Source organism: Amphiura filiformis, chromosome 10 (genome assembly GCF_039555335.1).
Source record: "Amphiura filiformis chromosome 10, Afil_fr2py, whole genome shotgun sequence".
In the NCBI taxonomy this organism is placed as follows: Eukaryota; Metazoa; Echinodermata; class Ophiuroidea; order Amphilepidida; family Amphiuridae; genus Amphiura; species Amphiura filiformis.
The window spans coordinates 8,492,554-8,512,820 of record NC_092637.1 but is presented as its reverse complement, the minus strand read 5'-3'; the positions used below and the strand labels follow the sequence as shown (position 1 = coordinate 8,512,820).

The 20,267-nt window shown below is 35.6% G+C and overlaps 1 protein-coding gene across 1 annotated transcript in view; it reads right to left on the bottom strand.

Annotated features, from left to right (window-relative positions):
* Positions 1-20,267, bottom strand: part of LOC140161630 (uncharacterized) — a 118,536-nt gene that overhangs the window by 10,726 nt on the left and 87,543 nt on the right. The window contains exons 5-6 of the mRNA XM_072184931.1: positions 11,453-11,643; positions 333-1,334 (exon numbers count right to left, since the gene is read on the bottom strand). Coding sequence (XP_072041032.1) covers positions 333-1,334; positions 11,453-11,643 — 1,193 coding nt within the window. The remainder of the gene's footprint in view (positions 1-332; positions 1,335-11,452; positions 11,644-20,267) is intronic.

The following is a 20,267-nucleotide window of genomic DNA, read 5'->3' as shown; positions in this document are numbered from 1 at the left end:
AAAGCCTTCTGGCACATTGCTAGAAAAGTCAGAGAAATACAAAATGCACATTTTACGCATACGTTTGCAACCTCGTTTTGGTACAAGATCCATGCAAATGGCGAATATGGGCCCAATCGACTCGGATTTTGGGGATTCCATTCCATTTGAAATCCATACACCCCAATTGAAGAAACAATGTATGTCCTTAATCTCCCACAAAGGGGGTGTAGATTTCAAATGGAGTCACCAATTCTGGTAACGCCATTTAAAATACAAACCCCCTGTGTGGGCAATTAAATCATGTCTTCCTTTAGGGGTGTAAGGATATCAACTGGAATAACCCATCTCACCTTATCATTGTGGGGTTCCATGACCCCAAGGAGCCGCCAGAGGTATTCAGGTCGCATCAATGCCCGTCTGGTCGTAGGCAAGCTAGAGATGGTCAAAAGAGCTTTAGCAGATAGCATCTGTGCCTGATACACATCCTTGTATGGATCACAGCTGTCAGCTTTAGCCCCGGGGAATGAGATTGAAGACGGCAGGTTGTCAAGCGACTTATCTAATGTACGTCCCATAGCTGTCATTTTATCGTCCAAGTTCTTAGTTGCACTTTTGGTGATATTTTTCAAGCAATCCAGAAGTAAGGCTACATCAACGGAAGCTAGTAATTTCAACGCAAGCCGCACATTAACCAGAGCTGATCTCCGTGTGAAAGCTTCTCCTGCTCTACCACATGAAAAGCGCCCTCGTTGACGCCTTCGCTTCACACCCCCGCTCCCAATTCGTTTCAAAGCACCTGCTCTATGTACGCCAACTTCATTTGATAACATCCTCCGTTTCAAACTTTGTAGTCTCTGCTCCACTTCGCGTTCCCATCCGTACGAACCAGATGATCTATCGGGATAATTTGGACTACTGTACCCATCGATACCATGCCCTCCTACTATACTATCCACAGCTACAGAGGCAGGTCGTCCGATCCACTTTAAACTCCTACCACCAAGTCTATCTCTTCGAATCACACCACCACGAGTTTCGTCACTTTTACACCTTTCCACAGATCTCCGATCAATTACAGGCTCTTCATCAAAGCCACTGCTTGTTCTAGATCCTTTACTATCTCTCTTGTTTGTCCTAAAGAAATCATCGTCATCATCGCTGCCTTCTTCAAGCCGAAGTCGTCTCTCAAGGACAAAGTGGATAATTGCTAGGGCAGCAGGGCAAACGCTACCAAGACATGCTACACATGGAACTGCTAAACGGAAGAGACCGGTGAGGACTTCTGATCTGGTCAAAACGTGTTCTCTTTCTTCTCTGGAGTCAATTTGTAAGGACCATCTTTCCTTTGTTGCCTAATAATGAATAAGAATGAATAAAAAAAGTGGGTTAAAATCTGTAGTTTTAATGTAGAGACCATCTTTCCTTTGTTGCCTTTAGCATTAACGATGCATAATTACATTTCGTTTGTTGTCCAAAAGATTTTCACTCCCTGTGAAGGACATACTATATTCGTTTCAATAAGCAACCCGAGGGCATAAATTAGGGGTTCATTCATATATGTGACCATCCATCTCAAACCGCTCGTAAAGTTGGCAAATTGTATTTCGAGTTACAGTCCAAAATGTGCATAAAGCTTGTATTCAAATAATGTACCTAATACTTGTCCTACATGTTTCTCATTTTAGTCCAGTCAAACACCAATCTTTAATCCTATTGTTGAAGAGGATAATAAGCTTATACTTATAGTAAATAGCTTTAATCTTTGTTTGCTTTGGTAAATCCTGTTCAAGTGGTGGGTTTACCAACAATTAACAATGAGAGGACATTCCTGAACCTTGTTGACTTGGGGATGATTTGAAGTGACCGCCAATTATCACAATGTAATATTTAATACCAGCAATGTAGAAAAGAGAAATATTGTAGCACCAAAATAATGTACCCTTTTACTGAAGGAGCAAAGTTTAACAAGCCATAACTCCGCTTCTGGATATCGTTTGAAGTCAAATGATATATCATTGTAAAGCTTATGATATATATTTTCTAAACACGGAAGAAAACAAAATTGACCAGGGGCCGACTTTACAAGCGTTTCGACGTGGATGGTCACATATTTTCATGACTAAATTAGGGGTTCATTCATATATTTTCATGACTAAACGGTTGTTTATGCCCGAGGGCGCTTGCCCGAGGGCATAAACAACCGCTCAGTCATGAAAATATATGAATGAACCCCGCTCATACATACCAGAACATTTTGTGATTCTTATTTCATCAAAATAATAACAAAAATAACAATTAACATCATTAAAAACCATGAATTTCCTTCGCTTTTTCCTACCCCGTGATCGCACATCCGGGCCACCGGCATAAACGTTGTTTATGCCCGGCTCTCGACTCAATCACGCTACCGTTATATAGTGCGTATGTATGAACGGTTGTTTATGCCTCGGTTGCTTGTTCATGATTAAATGAGTTGTTTATGCCCTCTGCTTGCGGCCAGAGGGCATAAACAACCGTTTAGTCATGAAAATATATGAATGAACCCCGTTCATACATACCAGAACATTTTGTGATTCTTATTTCATCAAAATAATAACAAAAAGTAAAGTAACATTATTAAAAACATGATTTTCCTTCATTTTCCCTACCGGCGATCTCACATCCGGGACACCGGAGGCGGGCATAAACACTGCTCTCGACCAATCACGTGCGCCGTTACAGAGCGTGTATGTATGAACAACCATTTAGTATCATGAGTATTGAAACCCCGGGGGGGGGGGGCACTCCCATATATTGACATACATCATGTGCCCATGAAATGACCCTGTTATTTTTGGCAAATCCTACACCCAATGACCCTGGGTTTTTAGTACCCTATAGCCTTACATTTTCAAGCGGCCCCTCGGGCATAAACAACCGTTTAGTCATGAAAGTATATGGACGAACCAGTGAACCCCTAATTAATGCCCAATTGCCCATGCCATGGGCCACAAGCAGCCCCAGGCATTTCAACCATTTAGTCATGAAAATATGAATGAAAAAAGTAGCATCCCACACATCCACTCTTTGTTTGGTCTGTTTGAAGGTTACTCAAGTTTAGAAGTTAATGTTGCACTCATGCACTAAATCATGCAATGGGGCAATCACAAATCATGTCATAAAATAAGTAGGCCTAAGCACCTCTCATGGCTGCTCACGTCAGTCACGACTTGTTGAAAAATTCAATTCCAGAAGTTTAATTTCTTTATTTTATCAGGGTATGCAAATTTTAAAAACAAAAGAAAGGGTAAATTGGTATTTTCTATGACTATGCAGAGAAACTACTGGAACTGAAAGGCCTTGCACAAGTGCACAGCCTAAATATTTCAGATAGGCATACATGTGTGCATGCTTAGCCGGCCCTGCACACATGCACAACAAACCATGAAACAATTCATTCACTCACATCAATTCATGAATTTTCAAAACAGTGTAGGCCTAAACTTTTAATGCTGATACTGTTGTAATGAAGTAGCGACATCTCAATAAAATACCCTTTTCTCTTACCTATTGAATAATTTACTTATTGGGGATGGTGAGACAGGTGAGTTGCACATTTACTTCTTGTATGCTTTGCGTTTGATCGTTTGCCAAGTACATTCTGACATTCTTCATTCGATCCTAGGGCGCTGACATTGGATTGATATCCCTTTTTCCAAGCAGAACCATGCGGATAGCATTTCAATTTATTGTAAACAAATTTCTAAATGGCTTCACGTACTGACAATTTTAATGTTTTGACATCATGGCTATCTACTGAGGCCCTAGATGAAAACAATAATTTGATTAGGCCTATAAACCATATTCCATCTTTTGAACTATATAGTACATTGAATTTTAATTTAGTGCCATTGTAACTCTTGTTAAATTTGCGAGATCCACAGAGTTTAGAGATCAGTCTACTGTAGATAACATTTTAATTTGGTGATATTAAAGCTGTCTAAAGTAGATAGCATTTTAATTTGATGATATTAAAGCTGTCTACTGCAGATAGCATTTTTAATTTGAGTGATATTAATGCTATCTACTGTAGATAGCATTTTGATTTGATGATATTAAAGCTGTCTACTGTAGATAACATTTTAAGTTGGTGATATTAAAATTGTTAAATGTAGACAGCATTTTAATTTGACGATATTAAAGCTGTATACTGTAGATAGCATTTTAAATTTGGTGATAGGCCTATTAAAGCTATCTACTGTAGATAGTATTTTAATTTGATGATACTAAAGCTGTCTACTGTAGATAGCATTTTAATTTGGTGATATTGAAGATATTTTTGCTAAACGAATTAATCTGCAAGAAATTTATGTAGCAAGAGAGGTTTCCAGTGGTATAAAAATCTCAACTTTTTTGAGAAAAGAAGGGGATGAGGCTGTACGTGGATCACGAAATGCACTTTTAAGTTGGTGATATTAAAATTGTCTAACGTAGATAACATATCATTTTAATTTGATTTTAATCATGATAGGCCTATTAAAGCTGTCTACTGTAGATAGCATTTTAATTTGATGATATTAAAGCTGTCTACTGTAGATAGCAATTTAATTTGGTGATATTAAAGTTATCTACTGTAGATAGCAATTTAATTTGATGATATTAAAGCTGTCTACTGTAGATAGCATTTTAATTTGGTGATATTAAAGCTGTCTACTGTAGATCTGTAGATAGCATTTTAATTTGGTGATATTAAAGCTATCTACTGTAGATAGCATTTTAATTTGGTGATATTAAAGCTGTCTACTGTAGATCTGTAGATAGCATTTTAATTTGGTGATATTAAAGCTATCTACTGTAGATAGCATTTTAATTTGGTGATGTTAAAGCTATCTACTGTAGATAGCATTTTAATTTGGTGATATTAAAGCTGTCTACTGTAGATAGCATTTTAATTTGATGATATTAAAGCTGTCTACTGTAGATAGCATTTTGATTTGGTGATATTAAAGCTGTCTACTGTAGATAGCATTTTAATTTGGTGACATTAAAGCTATCTACTGTAGATAGCAATTTAATTTGATAATATTAAAGCTGTCTACTGTAGATAGCATTTTAATTTGGTGATATTGAAGATATTTTTGCTAAACGAATTAATCTGCAAGAAATTTATGTAGCCAGAGAGGTTTCCAGTGGTATAAAAATCTCAACTTTTTTTGAGAAAAGAAGGGGGATGAGGCTGTACGTGGATCACGAAATGCACTTTTAAGTTGGTGATATTAAAATTGTCTAACGTAGATAACATATCATTTTAATTTGATTTTAATCATGATAGGCCTATTAAAGCTGTCTACTGTAGATAGCATTTTAATTTGATGATATTAAAGCTGTCTACTGTAGATAGCAATTTAATTTGGTGATATTAAAGCTATCTACTGTAGATAGCAATTTAATTTGATGATATTAAAGCTGTCTACTGTAGATAGCATTTTAATTTGGTGATATTAAAGCTGTCTACTGTAGATAGCAATTTAATTTGATAATATTAAAGCTGTCTACTGTAGATAGCATTTTAATTTGATGATATTAAAGCTGTCTACTGTAGATAGCATTTTAATTTGGTGATATTAAAGCTATCTACTGTAGATAGCATTTTAATTTGGTGATATTAAAGCTGTCTACTGTAGATAGCATTTTAATTTGGTGATATTAAAGCTATCTACTGTAGATAGCATTTTAATTTGGTGATATTAAAGCTATCTACTGTAGATAGCATTTTAATTTGGTGATATTAAAGCTGTCTACTGTAGATAGCATTTTAATTTGATGATATTAAAGCTGTCTACTGTAGATAGCATTTTAATTTGGTGATATTAAAGCTGTCTACTGTAGATAGCATTTTAATTTGGTGATATTAAAGCTGTCTACTGTAGATAGCATTTTAATTTGGTGACATAAACGTTGTTTATGCCCGGCTCTCGACCAATCACGCGCGCCGTTATATAGTGCGTATGTATGAACGGTTGTTTATGCCCTCGGGCTGCTTGTTCATGACTAAATGGTTGTTTATGCCCTCTGCTTGCGGCCAGAGGGCATAAACAACCGTTTAGTCATGAAAATATATGAATGAACCCCGTTCATACATACCAGAACATTTTGTGATTCTTATTTCATCAAAATAATAACAAAAAGTAAAGTAACATTATTAAAAAACATGATTTTCCTTCATTTTCCCTACCCGGCGATCTCACATCCGGGACACCGGGAGGCGGGCATAAACACTGCTCTCGACCAATCACGTGCGCCGTTACAGAGCGTGTATGTATGAACAACCATTTAGTATCATGAGTATTGAAAACCCGGGGGGGGGGGCACTCCCATATATTGACATACATCATGTGCCCATGAAATGACCCTGTTATTTTTGGCAAATCCTACACCCAATGACCCTGGGTTTTTTTAGTACCCTATAGCCTTACATTTTCAAGCGGCCCCTCGGGCATAAACAACCGTTTAGTCATGAAAATATATGGATGAACCAGTGAACCCCTAATTAATGCCCAATTGCCCATGCCATGGGCCACAAGCAGCCCCAGGCATTTCAACCATTTAGTCATGAAAATATGAATGAAAAAAGTAGCATCCCACACATCCACTCTTTGTTTGGTCTGTTTGAAGGTTACTCAAGTTTAGAAGTTAATGTTGCACTCATGCACTAAATCATGCAATGGGGCAATCACAAATCATGTCATAAAATAAGTAGGCCTAAGCACCTCTCATGGCTGCTCACGTCAGTCACGACTTGTTGAAAAATTCAATTCCAGAAGTTTAATTTCTTTATTTTATCAGGGTATGCAAATTTTAAAAACAAAAGAAAGGGTAAATTGGTATTTTCTATGACTATGCAGAGAAACTACTGGAACTGAAAGGCCTTGCACAAGTGCACAGCCTAAATATTTCAGATAGGCATACATGTGTGCATGCTTAGCCGGCCCTGCACACATGCACAACAAACCATGAAACAATTCATTCACTCACATCAATTCATGAATTTTCAAAACAGTGTAGGCCTAAACTTTTAATGCTGATACTGTTGTAATGAAGTAGCGACATCTCAATAAAATACCCTTTTCTCTTACCTATTGAATAATTTACTTATTGGGGATGGTGAGACAGGTGAGTTGCACATTTACTTCTTGTATGCTTTGCGTTTGATCGTTTGCCAAGTACATTCTGACATTCTTCATTCGATCCTAGGGCGCTGACATTGGATTGATATCCCTTTTTCCAAGCAGAACCATGCGGATAGCATTTCAATTTATTGTAAACAAATTTCTAAATGGCTTCACGTACTGACAATTTTAATGTTTTGACATCATGGCTATCTACTGAGGCCCTAGATGAAAACAATAATTTGATTAGGCCTATAAACCATATTCCATCTTTTGAACTATATAGTACATTGAATTTTAATTTAGTGCCATTGTAACTCTTGTTAAATTTGCGAGATCCACAGAGTTTAGAGATCAGTCTACTGTAGATAACATTTTAATTTGGTGATATTAAAGCTGTCTAAAGTAGATAGCATTTTAATTTGATGATATTAAAGCTGTCTACTGCAGATAGCATTTTTAATTTGGTGATATTAATGCTATCTACTGTAGATAGCATTTTGATTTGATGATATTAAAGCTGTCTACTGTAGATAACATTTTAAGTTGGTGATATTAAAATTGTTAAATGTAGACAGCATTTTAATTTGACGATATTAAAGCTGTATACTGTAGATAGCATTTTAAATTTGGTGATAGGCCTATTAAAGCTATCTACTGTAGATAGTATTTTAATTTGATGATACTAAAGCTGTCTACTGTAGATAGCATTTTAATTTGGTGATATTGAAGATATTTTTGCTAAACGAATTAATCTGCAAGAAATTTATGTAGCAAGAGAGGTTTCCAGTGGTATAAAAATCTCAACTTTTTTTGAGAAAAGAAGGGGGATGAGGCTGTACGTGGATCACGAAATGCACTTTTAAGTTGGTGATATTAAAATTGTCTAACGTAGATAACATATCATTTTAATTTGATTTTAATCATGATAGGCCTATTAAAGCTGTCTACTGTAGATAGCATTTTAATTTGATGATATTAAAGCTGTCTACTGTAGATAGCAATTTAATTTGGTGATATTAAAGCTATCTACTGTAGATAGCAATTTAATTTGATGATATTAAAGCTGTCTACTGTAGATAGCATTTTAATTTGGTGATATTAAAGCTGTCTACTGTAGATAGCAATTTAATTTGATAATATTAAAGCTGTCTACTGTAGATAGCATTTTAATTTGATGATATTAAAGCTGTCTACTGTAGATAGCATTTTAATTTGGTGATATTAAAGCTATCTACTGTAGATAGCATTTTAATTTGGTGATATTAAAGCTGTCTACTGTAGATAGCATTTTAATTTGGTGATATTAAAGCTATCTACTGTAGATAGCATTTTAATTTGGTGATATTAAAGCTATCTACTGTAGATAGCATTTTAATTTGGTGATATTAAAGCTGTCTACTGTAGATAGCATTTTAATTTGATGATATTAAAGCTGTCTACTGTAGATAGCATTTTAATTTGGTGATATTAAAGCTGTCTACTGTAGATAGCATTTTAATTTGGTGACATTAAAGCTATCTACTGTAGATAGCAATTTAATTTGATAATATTAAAGCTGTCTACTGTAGATAGCATTTTAATTTGGTGATATTAAAGCTGTCTACTGTAGATAGCATTTTAATTTGGTGATATTAAAGCTGTCTAAAGTAGATAGCAATTTAATTTGGTGATATTAAAGCTGTCTACTGTAGATAGCATTTTAATTTGATGATAGTAAACCTGTTTACTGTAGATAGCATTTTAATTTGATGATATTAAAGCTATCTACTGTAGATAGCATTTTAATTTGGTGATATTAAAGCTGTCTACTGTAGATAGCATTTTAATTTGGTGATATTAAAGCTATTTACTGTAGATAGCATTTTAATTTGATGATATTAAAGCTATTTACTGTAGTTAGCATTTTAATTTGATGATATTAAAGCTGTCTAAAGTAGATAGCAATTTAATTTGGTGATATTAAAGCTGTCTACTGTAGATAGCATTTTAATTTGATGATAGTAAACCTGTTTACTGTAGATAGCATTTTAATTTGATGATATTAAAGCTATCTACTGTAGATAGCATTTTAATTTGGTGATATTAAAGCTGTCTACTGTAGATAGCATTTTAATTTGGTGATATTAAAGCTATCTACTGTAGATAGCATTTTAATTTGATGATATTAAAGCTATCTACTGTAGATAGCAATTTAATTTGGTGATATTAAAGCTGTCTAAAGTAGATAGCATTTTAATTTGGTGATATTAAAGCTGTCTACTGTAGATAGCATTTTAATTTGGTGTGTTAAAGGTGTCTACTGTAGATAGCATTTTAATTTGATGATATTAAAGCTATCTACTGTAAATAGCATTTTAATTTGATGATATTAAAGCTATCTACTGTAGATAGCAATTTAATTTGATAATATTAAAGCTGTCTACTGTAGATAGCATTTTAATTTGGTGATATTAAAGCTATCTACTGTAGATAGCATTTTAATTTGGTGATATTAAAGCTGTCTACTGTAGATAGCATTTTAATTTGGTGATATTAAAGCTATCTACTGTAGATAGCATTTTAATTTGGTGATATTAAAGCTGTTTACTGTAGATAATATTTTAATTTGATGATATTAAAGCTGTCTTCTATAGATAGCATTTTAATCTGATAATATTAAAGCTGTCTAAAGTAGATAGCATTTTAATTTGGTGATATTAAAGCTGTCTACTGTAGATAGCATTTTAATTTGGTGATATTAAAGCTATCTACTGTAGATAGCATTTTAATTTGATGATATTAAAGCTGTCTTCTATAGATAGCATTGTAATTTGGTGATATTAAAGCTGATTGCTATCTACTGTAGATAGCAATCAGTGGCGTAGTTTTCTTTTTGACATTGGGAAATGAAGGTTAATGTAAAATCCGTGAATGGAATTTTGCTCCCAGAATAACTTGCCTAGAACAAATGCGCAATTTGAAATGCTAAAATTGAGAGGATGGACCACCTCGCCCCTTGTCAAATATTGGCAAAACGTATCCTCTCTATCCCCGCGATCTACGCGTATGGATAACATTTTAATTTGGCGAGATAAAGCTGTCTACTGTAGATAGCATTTTAATTTGTTAATGTCACATAAGTTTCATTGCATACCGTCTTGCTATTGTACGTTGTCTACTAATGCAATTTGATGTCAGATTATAGCTGTCTACTTTAGATAGTATTATAGATAGCATTTTATGGTGAAGTCTTTCAAATGTTGGCTAAGGAAGATGACATAAAATGTAAGACAGTGACTCCCTAAAGTAAAATTTGAAAAGAGGTAGGCCAATATTGCTGACATTTTCTGATGTCATTATAATTTTAAGGGACCAGTTTTTAATCACACCTAAACGAAACATTTTTCGGTCTTAACGATTTTATAATATATGAGCTTTTTTCTGATAACAAAATCTCGGTTTTGATGGAGATCAGGCTGTCGTGAGTCAACCACCTTTAACATATGTTTAAGACGGTTACATTGACTGATTGAGAAAATGACATTTAAATGCCATTAAAAATCGGGCCTTCTATGATATTCAAAGTTCTGTAACCTTTGGTATAGGCCTACACTATTTCTTATCTAACATTATAAAACACTTTAAATTATAAACACGTTAGTAATCCTGTTCTATATACGTCGAATTACCCTTCACGGTGTTCAACACTAGCATATAGGGATTATTGCAATAGCTGTCTTATGAATATTTGACAATTTCTGTATTCTATATTGTACATGATACAACCAATACGTCACCTGGCAGCTATTATAGATGTAGCCTTCTTGTACTCATCCTCGATATTTACCCTTTTGAATTGAATCACGCTTACGGCACGCTGAAGACTAGTCTCTGAAAGAGGCCATTTGTGACTCTTTAAGTTTCTATTATATTGATTTGTTAAGGTGAGAAGCACGAAAAGGCCACAACAAGTCTGGTACGGAGACTAGCCGTAGACGAATTAGTTGGTGTAAAATACTGACAAGCGATAAAATGAAGTGAATGAATTAAAGGCACTGAGAGAGTAGGCGTAGGTTTGGTAGATGTTTCATTAAAGGCCCATTCATTAACCTTAGCGTAAGTGTAACAAAATTAAAATTGTTTATAAATTGCCTAAAAGTGAAGGATAAGTCATTAACATTGTTGTTAGGTATTTTGGAAATGAAACATCTGGCAAAAAGGAAGAAAATCACTGACTAAGCTCAAGTTGAAGCCTCATTCAAATACATGTAGCTAATTTCTCTATTTCTCTACTTAGAAAGAAATTACAAACAATTATAGAACAAAAAAGTTACGTCTACCTGTAAAAGATTAGTAAGAAGTGAACCAAGAAAAACTCTGAGATGTCCGCCCAGACTTTCTGATAATCCTATGAGCTTATTAATGCACGTTGGAAGCCGATCGAGTAGGGCACATAGGCATTCGGGGTTGGTGGAGAGGCGTTGTAGAACTAATAGGCTCCTATCTGTAGCAAAGGCCTCGCAGTCGGTATCTGAAATGAAACACATGCCAATTAGAACATAAGCTTGAGATATTTTCTCAAAATATTATGAGCTATCTTAAGAACCACTGAAATAATACTGGTCTTGTACTCATTTATAATGCATTTTTCATGCTGATTCCCAATCATGATCATAAGCACCACGGTTGTTTGATGTGATCATTTATTAATGTTTCTAACAAAACATACATAATTTTAAATTCTACACCTTTAAATACCAACAGCTATATGTACACATATATATTCCAGCTATTTATAACTTAAATTTCCTTTCCTTTGTCAAATTGCTCATCTCTTTTTGCCTTTTTGTAGTAATTTTTATTCTATAAATGTGTGCAAATTTAGGTCGCTATTTACATATATTTTAAATTCAATTTAGCCTAATAATATGAGTTATTCCTTCCATTTCATGATAAAAAGTAGTTTGAAAATTTCCTTGCTATATGTTACTCATTTTTATGTTTTAATGCCATTATACAAGTGTCTAGCCTACTCCTTGTAAAGATGCAAGCAAGATTTAAGATAAATATCGCCACCATTGTTCAGCTTTGCTTTAAAATGAATAGGCCTACAGTTCTACATACCACCAAACAACCTTGGCCAAAATATGTATAATTCTGACATTTTTTAATTTTTAAAGAAAATTTGGAACTTGTTGTCTGCAGTCGACACCTGCATGGAGAGTGTTAACTAAATCCCCAGTCCTTTAACATCTACGCACGGTCATCGGGTTGTGCAAGGCAACGCAAAGGATTGTGGGTAATAAAAGACGCCGCAATTCTGGGCCTGGAAGGATTCAGGCAGAGTATTAACACCGATGTGATGTATTGGGGATGAGGCTATGGATCACAAAGTGCCACTTTAACCTATCCATGCGTCACTGAGCTACTATCGTCAGTATGTGTAATAGGCCTACTTTGTGGAGTAAGTTGAGGGATGAGGCTGTGGATCACAAACTGTCCCTTCAACCCATCCAAACGCTATGTGTCACTGAGCTATATACTATCATCAGTATGTGTTATGTATTGGGGATGAAGCTGAGGATCACAAAGTGCCCCTTTAACCCATTCATGTTGCCTCTAACGCCATATGTCACTGTGCTACTATCGTCAGTTAACAAGTGCGTAATGTAGTTTGACGGTCCGTGACTGCAAGGAGACAAAAAGACCTCCAAGGGCAAATGAAGGGATCCCCAACAAATAAAACGTGGATGATATGAAATGATATAAAGGGACATTAAGATGAAAACAGGGTGATTTTCCAGTGTTTTTGCGCCGAATGTTTATATTTTATTATTATATTTTTTTTTATTCCGAAGGGTCGTTTGTTCGAACATGGTTTTTTTAATGGCCAATTGTCCAACAGGTATTTAGTTCGCGAAAGGTCGTTTGTCCGGAATTGTCGGCTATTACCATGATTACTCCGAATGGTTATTGTTTTGAAAGATTATATCTCCGAAAGTTCGGAACCTGACAAGTTTTTAAACCGACGGGGCATTAATCCGAAAATGGCAAAAGGTCATTAGTCCGAAAGGTAATTGTTATAAACGGTATTAATTTGTCCGAAATGGTATACGCGCATTATCCCAAAGGCAGAGTTAGTTTTGAACGATATTTTTGGAACAAAAAAAACGCTTGTCAGAGCAATCAACCTTCAGAATAATTAGGTGTATTCTTTTAGCGATTTTGGTATATCAATGAATCATTATGGGTTTTTCAGCGGAGACCAATGCGGGCAAAAGGGCCCTTAATAGGACTCAATTTGGTCAAATTTGGGTGATTTTTGTGAAAAATTTGTATACTGATTGATTGCAAAAACAACAAAGTAGGTATAGAGAAAATTAGCATCCGAAAATCTGTGCGGCATATTCCCGTACAAAATATTTTCGAAGAACCCCGGGCTTGTATGTTTTGATCAAAATACATTTTCAGGTAATGCATAATCGACTGCTCAATGTCAGCAGGGCCGGATTGACCTTTTCGGGGGCCCTGGGCCAGGCCAAAATTTGGAGGCCCCAAACTCACCGTGAAAAAGACATGTCACGGTGGTTTGATGTGATCATTTATCAATGTTTCTAACAAAACATTACATAATTTTAAATTCTAGACATTTACAATACCAACAGCTATCACACTAATATACACACATATGTTTCAGCTAGATTTTCTTTTCTTTATTATTTTTTTTTTTTTTTTTGTCTTTTTGTGTTAAGTCTTATTCAATAAATGTATATTTGTGTGGAAATTGAGGGCGCTATTTACATATATTTTAAATTTAATTTAGGTCAATAATATGAGTTATTCTGTTCATTTTATGAGTAGTTTGGAAATGTCCTTGCTATCTTAGTCAGTTTTACGATGTTTTAATGCCATTGTGCAAGTGTGGCCCAAATAGCAAAGCTGGCCCTGACTGCCAGAAGTGGGTAAGTGCAATAGCTGCCGTGTGAAGGCACTGAGCAATCGGTATATACACTTTTATTTATTTCTTGGTCATTTCACTGATCAATATGTTGCAATTAGCAACGTTTCTGTCAAGCCCTTTTCGTATGCTGAGCAGGGCCCATGGAGATTTTACACGTTAAAACACGTTTCCCTAACACAAGTTGTAGGTAGAATTAATACCACTGTTGCTTTGCTGCAGCGAGAGTAATTGTATCATTACCAGCTACGCCTTGAAACAACGGCTTCAATTTACTTCAATTTACTGCAAACTACAATATAAATGACCTTCAGTTAATCGTACTTTACTGCGCAATCAAACTAATGGACACAATGTAATTCTCTCTGGTAACAGAATGTGTAGCTTTTGATTTTCTTGTTTGCACCGTATTTTTTGTGGGACCCGAGAGCACATCAAACACACCAAATTGCATTTTGAATTCGTGGAATGTCGTTCTAATATCAAATTTTGATGTTTGAAATTCACGATATTATACAATTATTATAAAATTGATATTTTTGATATTTAACAGGCCCCAAAAATATATCTTCAATACGAAAAGGTTAAAAGTTTCAAATGATGGTCGACTTTTTGTCCAGGCTACATACACTTCATGTACATATAATTAGATTTAGAAAGTCACTTCAAAGACTGTTACAAAATATCAATAATTAATAATTTGCCATAAAATTTGTATTATATCGCGAATTTCAAAAAATATCAATTATTTTGATACCAGAAGGACATTGCTCGTATTCAGAATGGAATCTGGTAGGTCTGATGAGTCTCAGGTCCCACAAAACTACTGTCCAAAAGTTGCTATCCGATCAATTAAAGTCATCATTTAAGAAATCAGATGTGGAAGTGAGAGTGTCGAACTGTACAGTTGTAGTCCTACTATTGAAGGGCGTATTGGGAGTTGTTGGGTGGCCTTGGGGAAATCACACCCTAATTATAAGACTATTCATGTACTTTACTTCCTTACTATAATTCCTTTGAAACGGTAAATTCCAAAGTGTGGCTTTAAAAGCATAAATATTATTATTATGTACAGTAAGCCAAAAAATGAAGGTACCAGTTATGTTCACCCCCTGTATATCATAAACAAAGACAGATAATCATAATTGGAACCAGCAGCGTATAGCTGCATCTTTTAGCTCGAATTTAAGACCTCATTTGTTGGAATTGTTCTAGAAATAAAAAAGACGATCCAAAAACCCAAGGAAGATGCTAATTCAAAGGTTGCAGTTTGCTCAAATGCATGCTCTATTGATTTGTACACAAACGAACAAGAGAACTAGCGCCGTGCTTCCATTGATTAGCACGTTAAAACTAATGTTGTGCTTTCATTGATTAGAACACAAAAGTGCAACTTTTGATTTCGTTTCTTCATTAGGGTTTAGATCACCGTTTCTTTATAAATTATCAACCAATTTCAACAAAATAATAAGGTCTTAAATCAGAGCTAAAGAGTACAGGTATTGGCTGACTGTTTTAATTTTGACATACTTGTCTTTATACAGGGGTGAACACAACTGGTACCTTAATTCTGTGGCTTACTGTATTATATCATGTGATGGGTTGAAGACTTGAAGTTACTTATTTTTCTCTCTGGCGATGGATTATCTCCGACGCGGCGTCAATGGCAAGCTAGAGTTATCACTCTGTTATCTTATGTGACAGCAAAGTTGCTTATTATTTGGAAAGCTTTTTGACCCAGTTAAGTTTTATTAGGGCTTATAGAATGAGTTCAAATGATTTGCACCCGTAGTTATATGTTAAGTAATTTTTGTTACAATTCTTGGAAACAAACTTAATAATCTTATAATATTTTTAGTACTTTAAAGATTATTGAAGATAAATTAAGGAGAATGCGATGACCGAAGCCATATTTCCCAGTTTTAGCCATTCAACTAAAAACTGCAGTGCATGGAACTTCTAGTAGTGCAATGATGTACAAGGAAGCCAGTAATTGCATTTACAAGGAAGCCAGTAGGTTTTGGGGTGTTTTCTATACCAAGAAAAATCATGTAGCCTACATGGGGCGAAAAATACGCCCCTTATATTAAGTCTTGTGTCAGTGATATTTTTCATAGAACCCATACCACGCTTCTTGTGTGTCACCTTTATTAGCCTCCATATTTATATGCAAAATACCCTGTTACTATACTGTACATTATTTTGTTACAAATGCCATGCTATGGATGTGATGGTTGAAGCAACTATTATTTGTTTTCTCCCGCGACGGATTATCTCCGGCATGGCGTCCAGAGTTATCACACTGTCATTTCATGTGACATTTAACAGAGCCGTAGCAAAGTTGCTGATTACTTGGAAAAAAGTTTGACCCAGTTAAGTTGAATTAGTATAGAATGAGGTCAAATGATTTAATAATTAAACCCATAGTGACAAATCTGAAAAGAGTGTCCAAAAACGCAGTGGATCCATGATCCTGTGAACAATTTTTGATTTTGTTACAATTCTTGGAAACAAACTCAGTAATCTTATAACACTTTTAGTATTTTTTAAAGATTATTAAGGAGGGTTTTTAATATACCCAAAAAGTAAATGGATGCTAAAACGAAAATTTTGGACGTTTCCCCTAACCAAGAAAAATCACCGGTTGGAAGCTATACCCTTTATATAAGCCTTGTTTTTCGTATAGTATAGTTATGTAGACTATTTTGTTTTTACAATTCTTGGAAACAAACTGAATAATCTTAAAATAAACTGGGCTCAAAAAGAAACTTACAATTTTTCACAAAGGTCACAAAGGTCCAAACACATGTCAGTAACCAAGCAGCAACTGACACAACAGCAAAATGCACTGAAATAGAACAGCTTCCTGTACCGCATGTGACATGTCTCAGCCCATTTGATGTGAGCATGTGTGTGAAGCAATTGTAACAGCAATGTGGACTTTCCTGTCTCAGGATTACCGCACAAAAATAACACTTGTACCCAAGAACATGAACACACATCGACATAGCCGACACGAGCATACGCCCCTGTGCACCTCAACACTCTCTCACTACTACATTAAAGCCATATTATAAAATTTCTGTAAAAATAGATTAGTATTTATTTTCCATAAAATGTTAGCTTTTACTGTCAGATATGTCCCTTTTTAATTTTGAGCCGAACAAGTGAGGTAAAGCAAAGAAAATTGGAATTTACTACTAGCGCCAATGCATGTTACTCCCGCGATCGTAATACGGTACCATCCTCGGGGTGTGCGTGTATGTGTATCCCGCACGCCGTGTACGTACTGTGCATACGTGTTCGACTAATATTTCCATCGTAATAATAAAACGCCGGTTCCATTGTTTTATTCAAAATCTCGGATTGACAAAACTTCAGCACCTAGAGTCTTGATTTTTGCAGAGTATCTTTATTGACTAAAGTACATTACAATCGTGTAAAAAACAGAATTTAAAATTTTTTTGAGGGCGTTCTCCTCAGCAAATGTTATAATATGGCTTTAATTTGATTTGACTTCTTCACGTGCCTAAAAAACTCTATGTGCAGGCTCAGTTTGACATGTGACACATCAAGCGGTTCCATGCCAGTGCATTTTTAGTTGTGTTAGTAAGGTAACCGTTTGAATATTGACATGTCATTAGAGTATTGAAGTAACCCTTTTGATGGACAGATTTTCAAGATATGACCATGGGAAAAATTCTAAGTTTCTTTTGATTTTGAACCCAGTTTACTATAACACTAAAATATTGAGACTAATGAACTTGACATACAAGATAAATGTAAAAAAGAGGTCCCGAGGCTTAATATATAAGGGGTGTCATTTCCGCCCCATGCCCCTGACTTTATATAGAGAGGGGCAAAACTCCCATAACATTTGTTTTAACATGTTAATGGCTTTAAAGGCATCACTTGAAAAATATAAGTGGAAGTGAAAGTCTATAACCAAGAAAGTAAGAGGCAGTTGTAGTAAATATGACGTATCACTAGGATTCACAACATGCTCATCTATCAGGGCACAGCATCATGTACCCCAGTACATTTGTACATTCATTGAATGACCTTTGGAAATGTGGGTACAAAAATTTATACTCTGCAACTTGTGCTCAAATATTGCACTATGATTGTTTATTGAGGTTATTGAACTATGCCATTGGGATGAGGCCATTGTGGCCCATAGTGTATTGGGTTACGTAGGGGAAATGCAGACCCTAATTGTAAGACTATCTAAGAGCTCAAGGTGAAATTTACATCTAATCATGTTACTGTCAGTCTCGCTGATGGAGTAACCATCTGAAAATTCTGAGAGGTAGGAAAAACTTTCTTGTGTTTGGATCGAAAGTTTTAAACTTAAATCATTATTCAATATACCAACACAGACACACTTTCATGAATGTTACTGTCTGAGCGTTTTCCTGAGAAACAGTGAATTCCAATGTGTGGCTTTAACTCATGAAACATAAGTGCGATCATTTTCTTCTTTCACTCATTTAATATAAAACCAATGTACTAATATTGATAATTACACTGTGGTGTTTTAGTTAAATGGTTAAACTGCCATCAAACTCGCCTTAACATTGCTCCTTTTCTTTGTGGATTAATAAACCAAATTGGATGAGCAATCTAGAATTGCTGTCCTTTCATGCGATGTCTGCAAACAATTGTGCCACATATACACTTTAAAGGGATTTCTAGTTTGAATTTGGATACAAATAATTCGACTAAATTCTCTTTAATATTAAGAAGTCCTGGCAAGTTGGGAAATCCTTGATACAATGTCCTCAATATGCACAATATCATTTGAAATATTTGTAAAAGAGCAACAAAACAAAACCTCATACTCATGTTAATGCCAAGTTAAGGCTCATCTGGTCCGCAGATGATGGTGACACAATTAGACGAAGCCGTTTGTTACTTTCTTCGATCGAGCGGACAAAACGATGAGTCCTCGACGGTGTCATTATGACCAATTGCCCATTCAAGAACCTTATAATTACAGTCAGTCTTCTCTGAAGTACAAAGTACCGACGCGGGCGCACACATTGTGCCGACTTTGAAGGCACGCATACCTGCAGCATAGTCTCCTCCGCAGCCAGTTTGGTTACGCTCCCTCCACACAAACAGTCTGCCAATTGCCACTTATAACGCCGTTTCTGATTGGCTACACGTAAGTAGCCGTAGAGCTGTACATACGGGAAATTGATTGACCTCAGTCTAGCTGGCGAGATGGCGGGTCAAACTTGCTCATGAATAATAAAGTAGCCGTCTAGCCGATCGACCAATTGAAAGCTTTGTTTGACGTCAAGCTGGATGACGTCGGCAGAAAACCGTTAGCGAATCAAAAAGGGACCAGTTCGTGACCATTGGCAGACTGTTTGTGTGGAGGGAGCGGAACCAAACTGGCTGCTGTGGAGACTAACCTGCAGCAGAGACGCAGCACTACGCACTGTTAAGGGTTCATACCACTAAATCCGCATGTGAAGCGGTTTCCGGTAAAAGTTTATCACGACTATAGTGCCAAATTTGCACAATAATTGCGACATATTGGTACGATATTATCGAATTTAATGTTCAAAATCGTATTTTAGGGGACCGTTTGAATGTTCCTTGCCAAATTGAAAACAAAACTGGAAAATTTATTTAATATTCATGTTTAAAGTGCGCATGAATACACGGGGTCAAAACACGATTATGAGGCGGATGTAAACCCGCGAAATTGCGACCTCTTCAAACAGAAGTAATTTTCTCAAAAAGTAGACCTAAAATATGGTGTCATTTTCAGATATGTTATGCAGAATTTTCTTCCGATTACAAATATATAACTCTCATATTTCAAAGTAAGACGTAACTTGACTTATGGCCAAAAACGTGACCCCTACTTTACACGCAATCTCTATGGCGGATGTTTTTGTGGTATGTACCCTTTAAGGGGATGGTTCCGTGCGTCTTTTTCCCGTGTTAATACACGCGAGAAAAGTAGCAGGATACAAGCAAAAGCTAAAGGCTTGATCCGAGTGATATTTTGGTGACGTTTTTCCTGTGAATTACGGGCTAAATATGCGGATATGCTAGTGGAAATCTCGGACTTTTTTCATTTATAAAAGGTAAGCTTATAAATTATTGAGTCTGACCGGGTATTGGGGGATTTTTGTTTGTTGATTCATGACCGAACTGGGTTTCAAGTAACAACATTAACA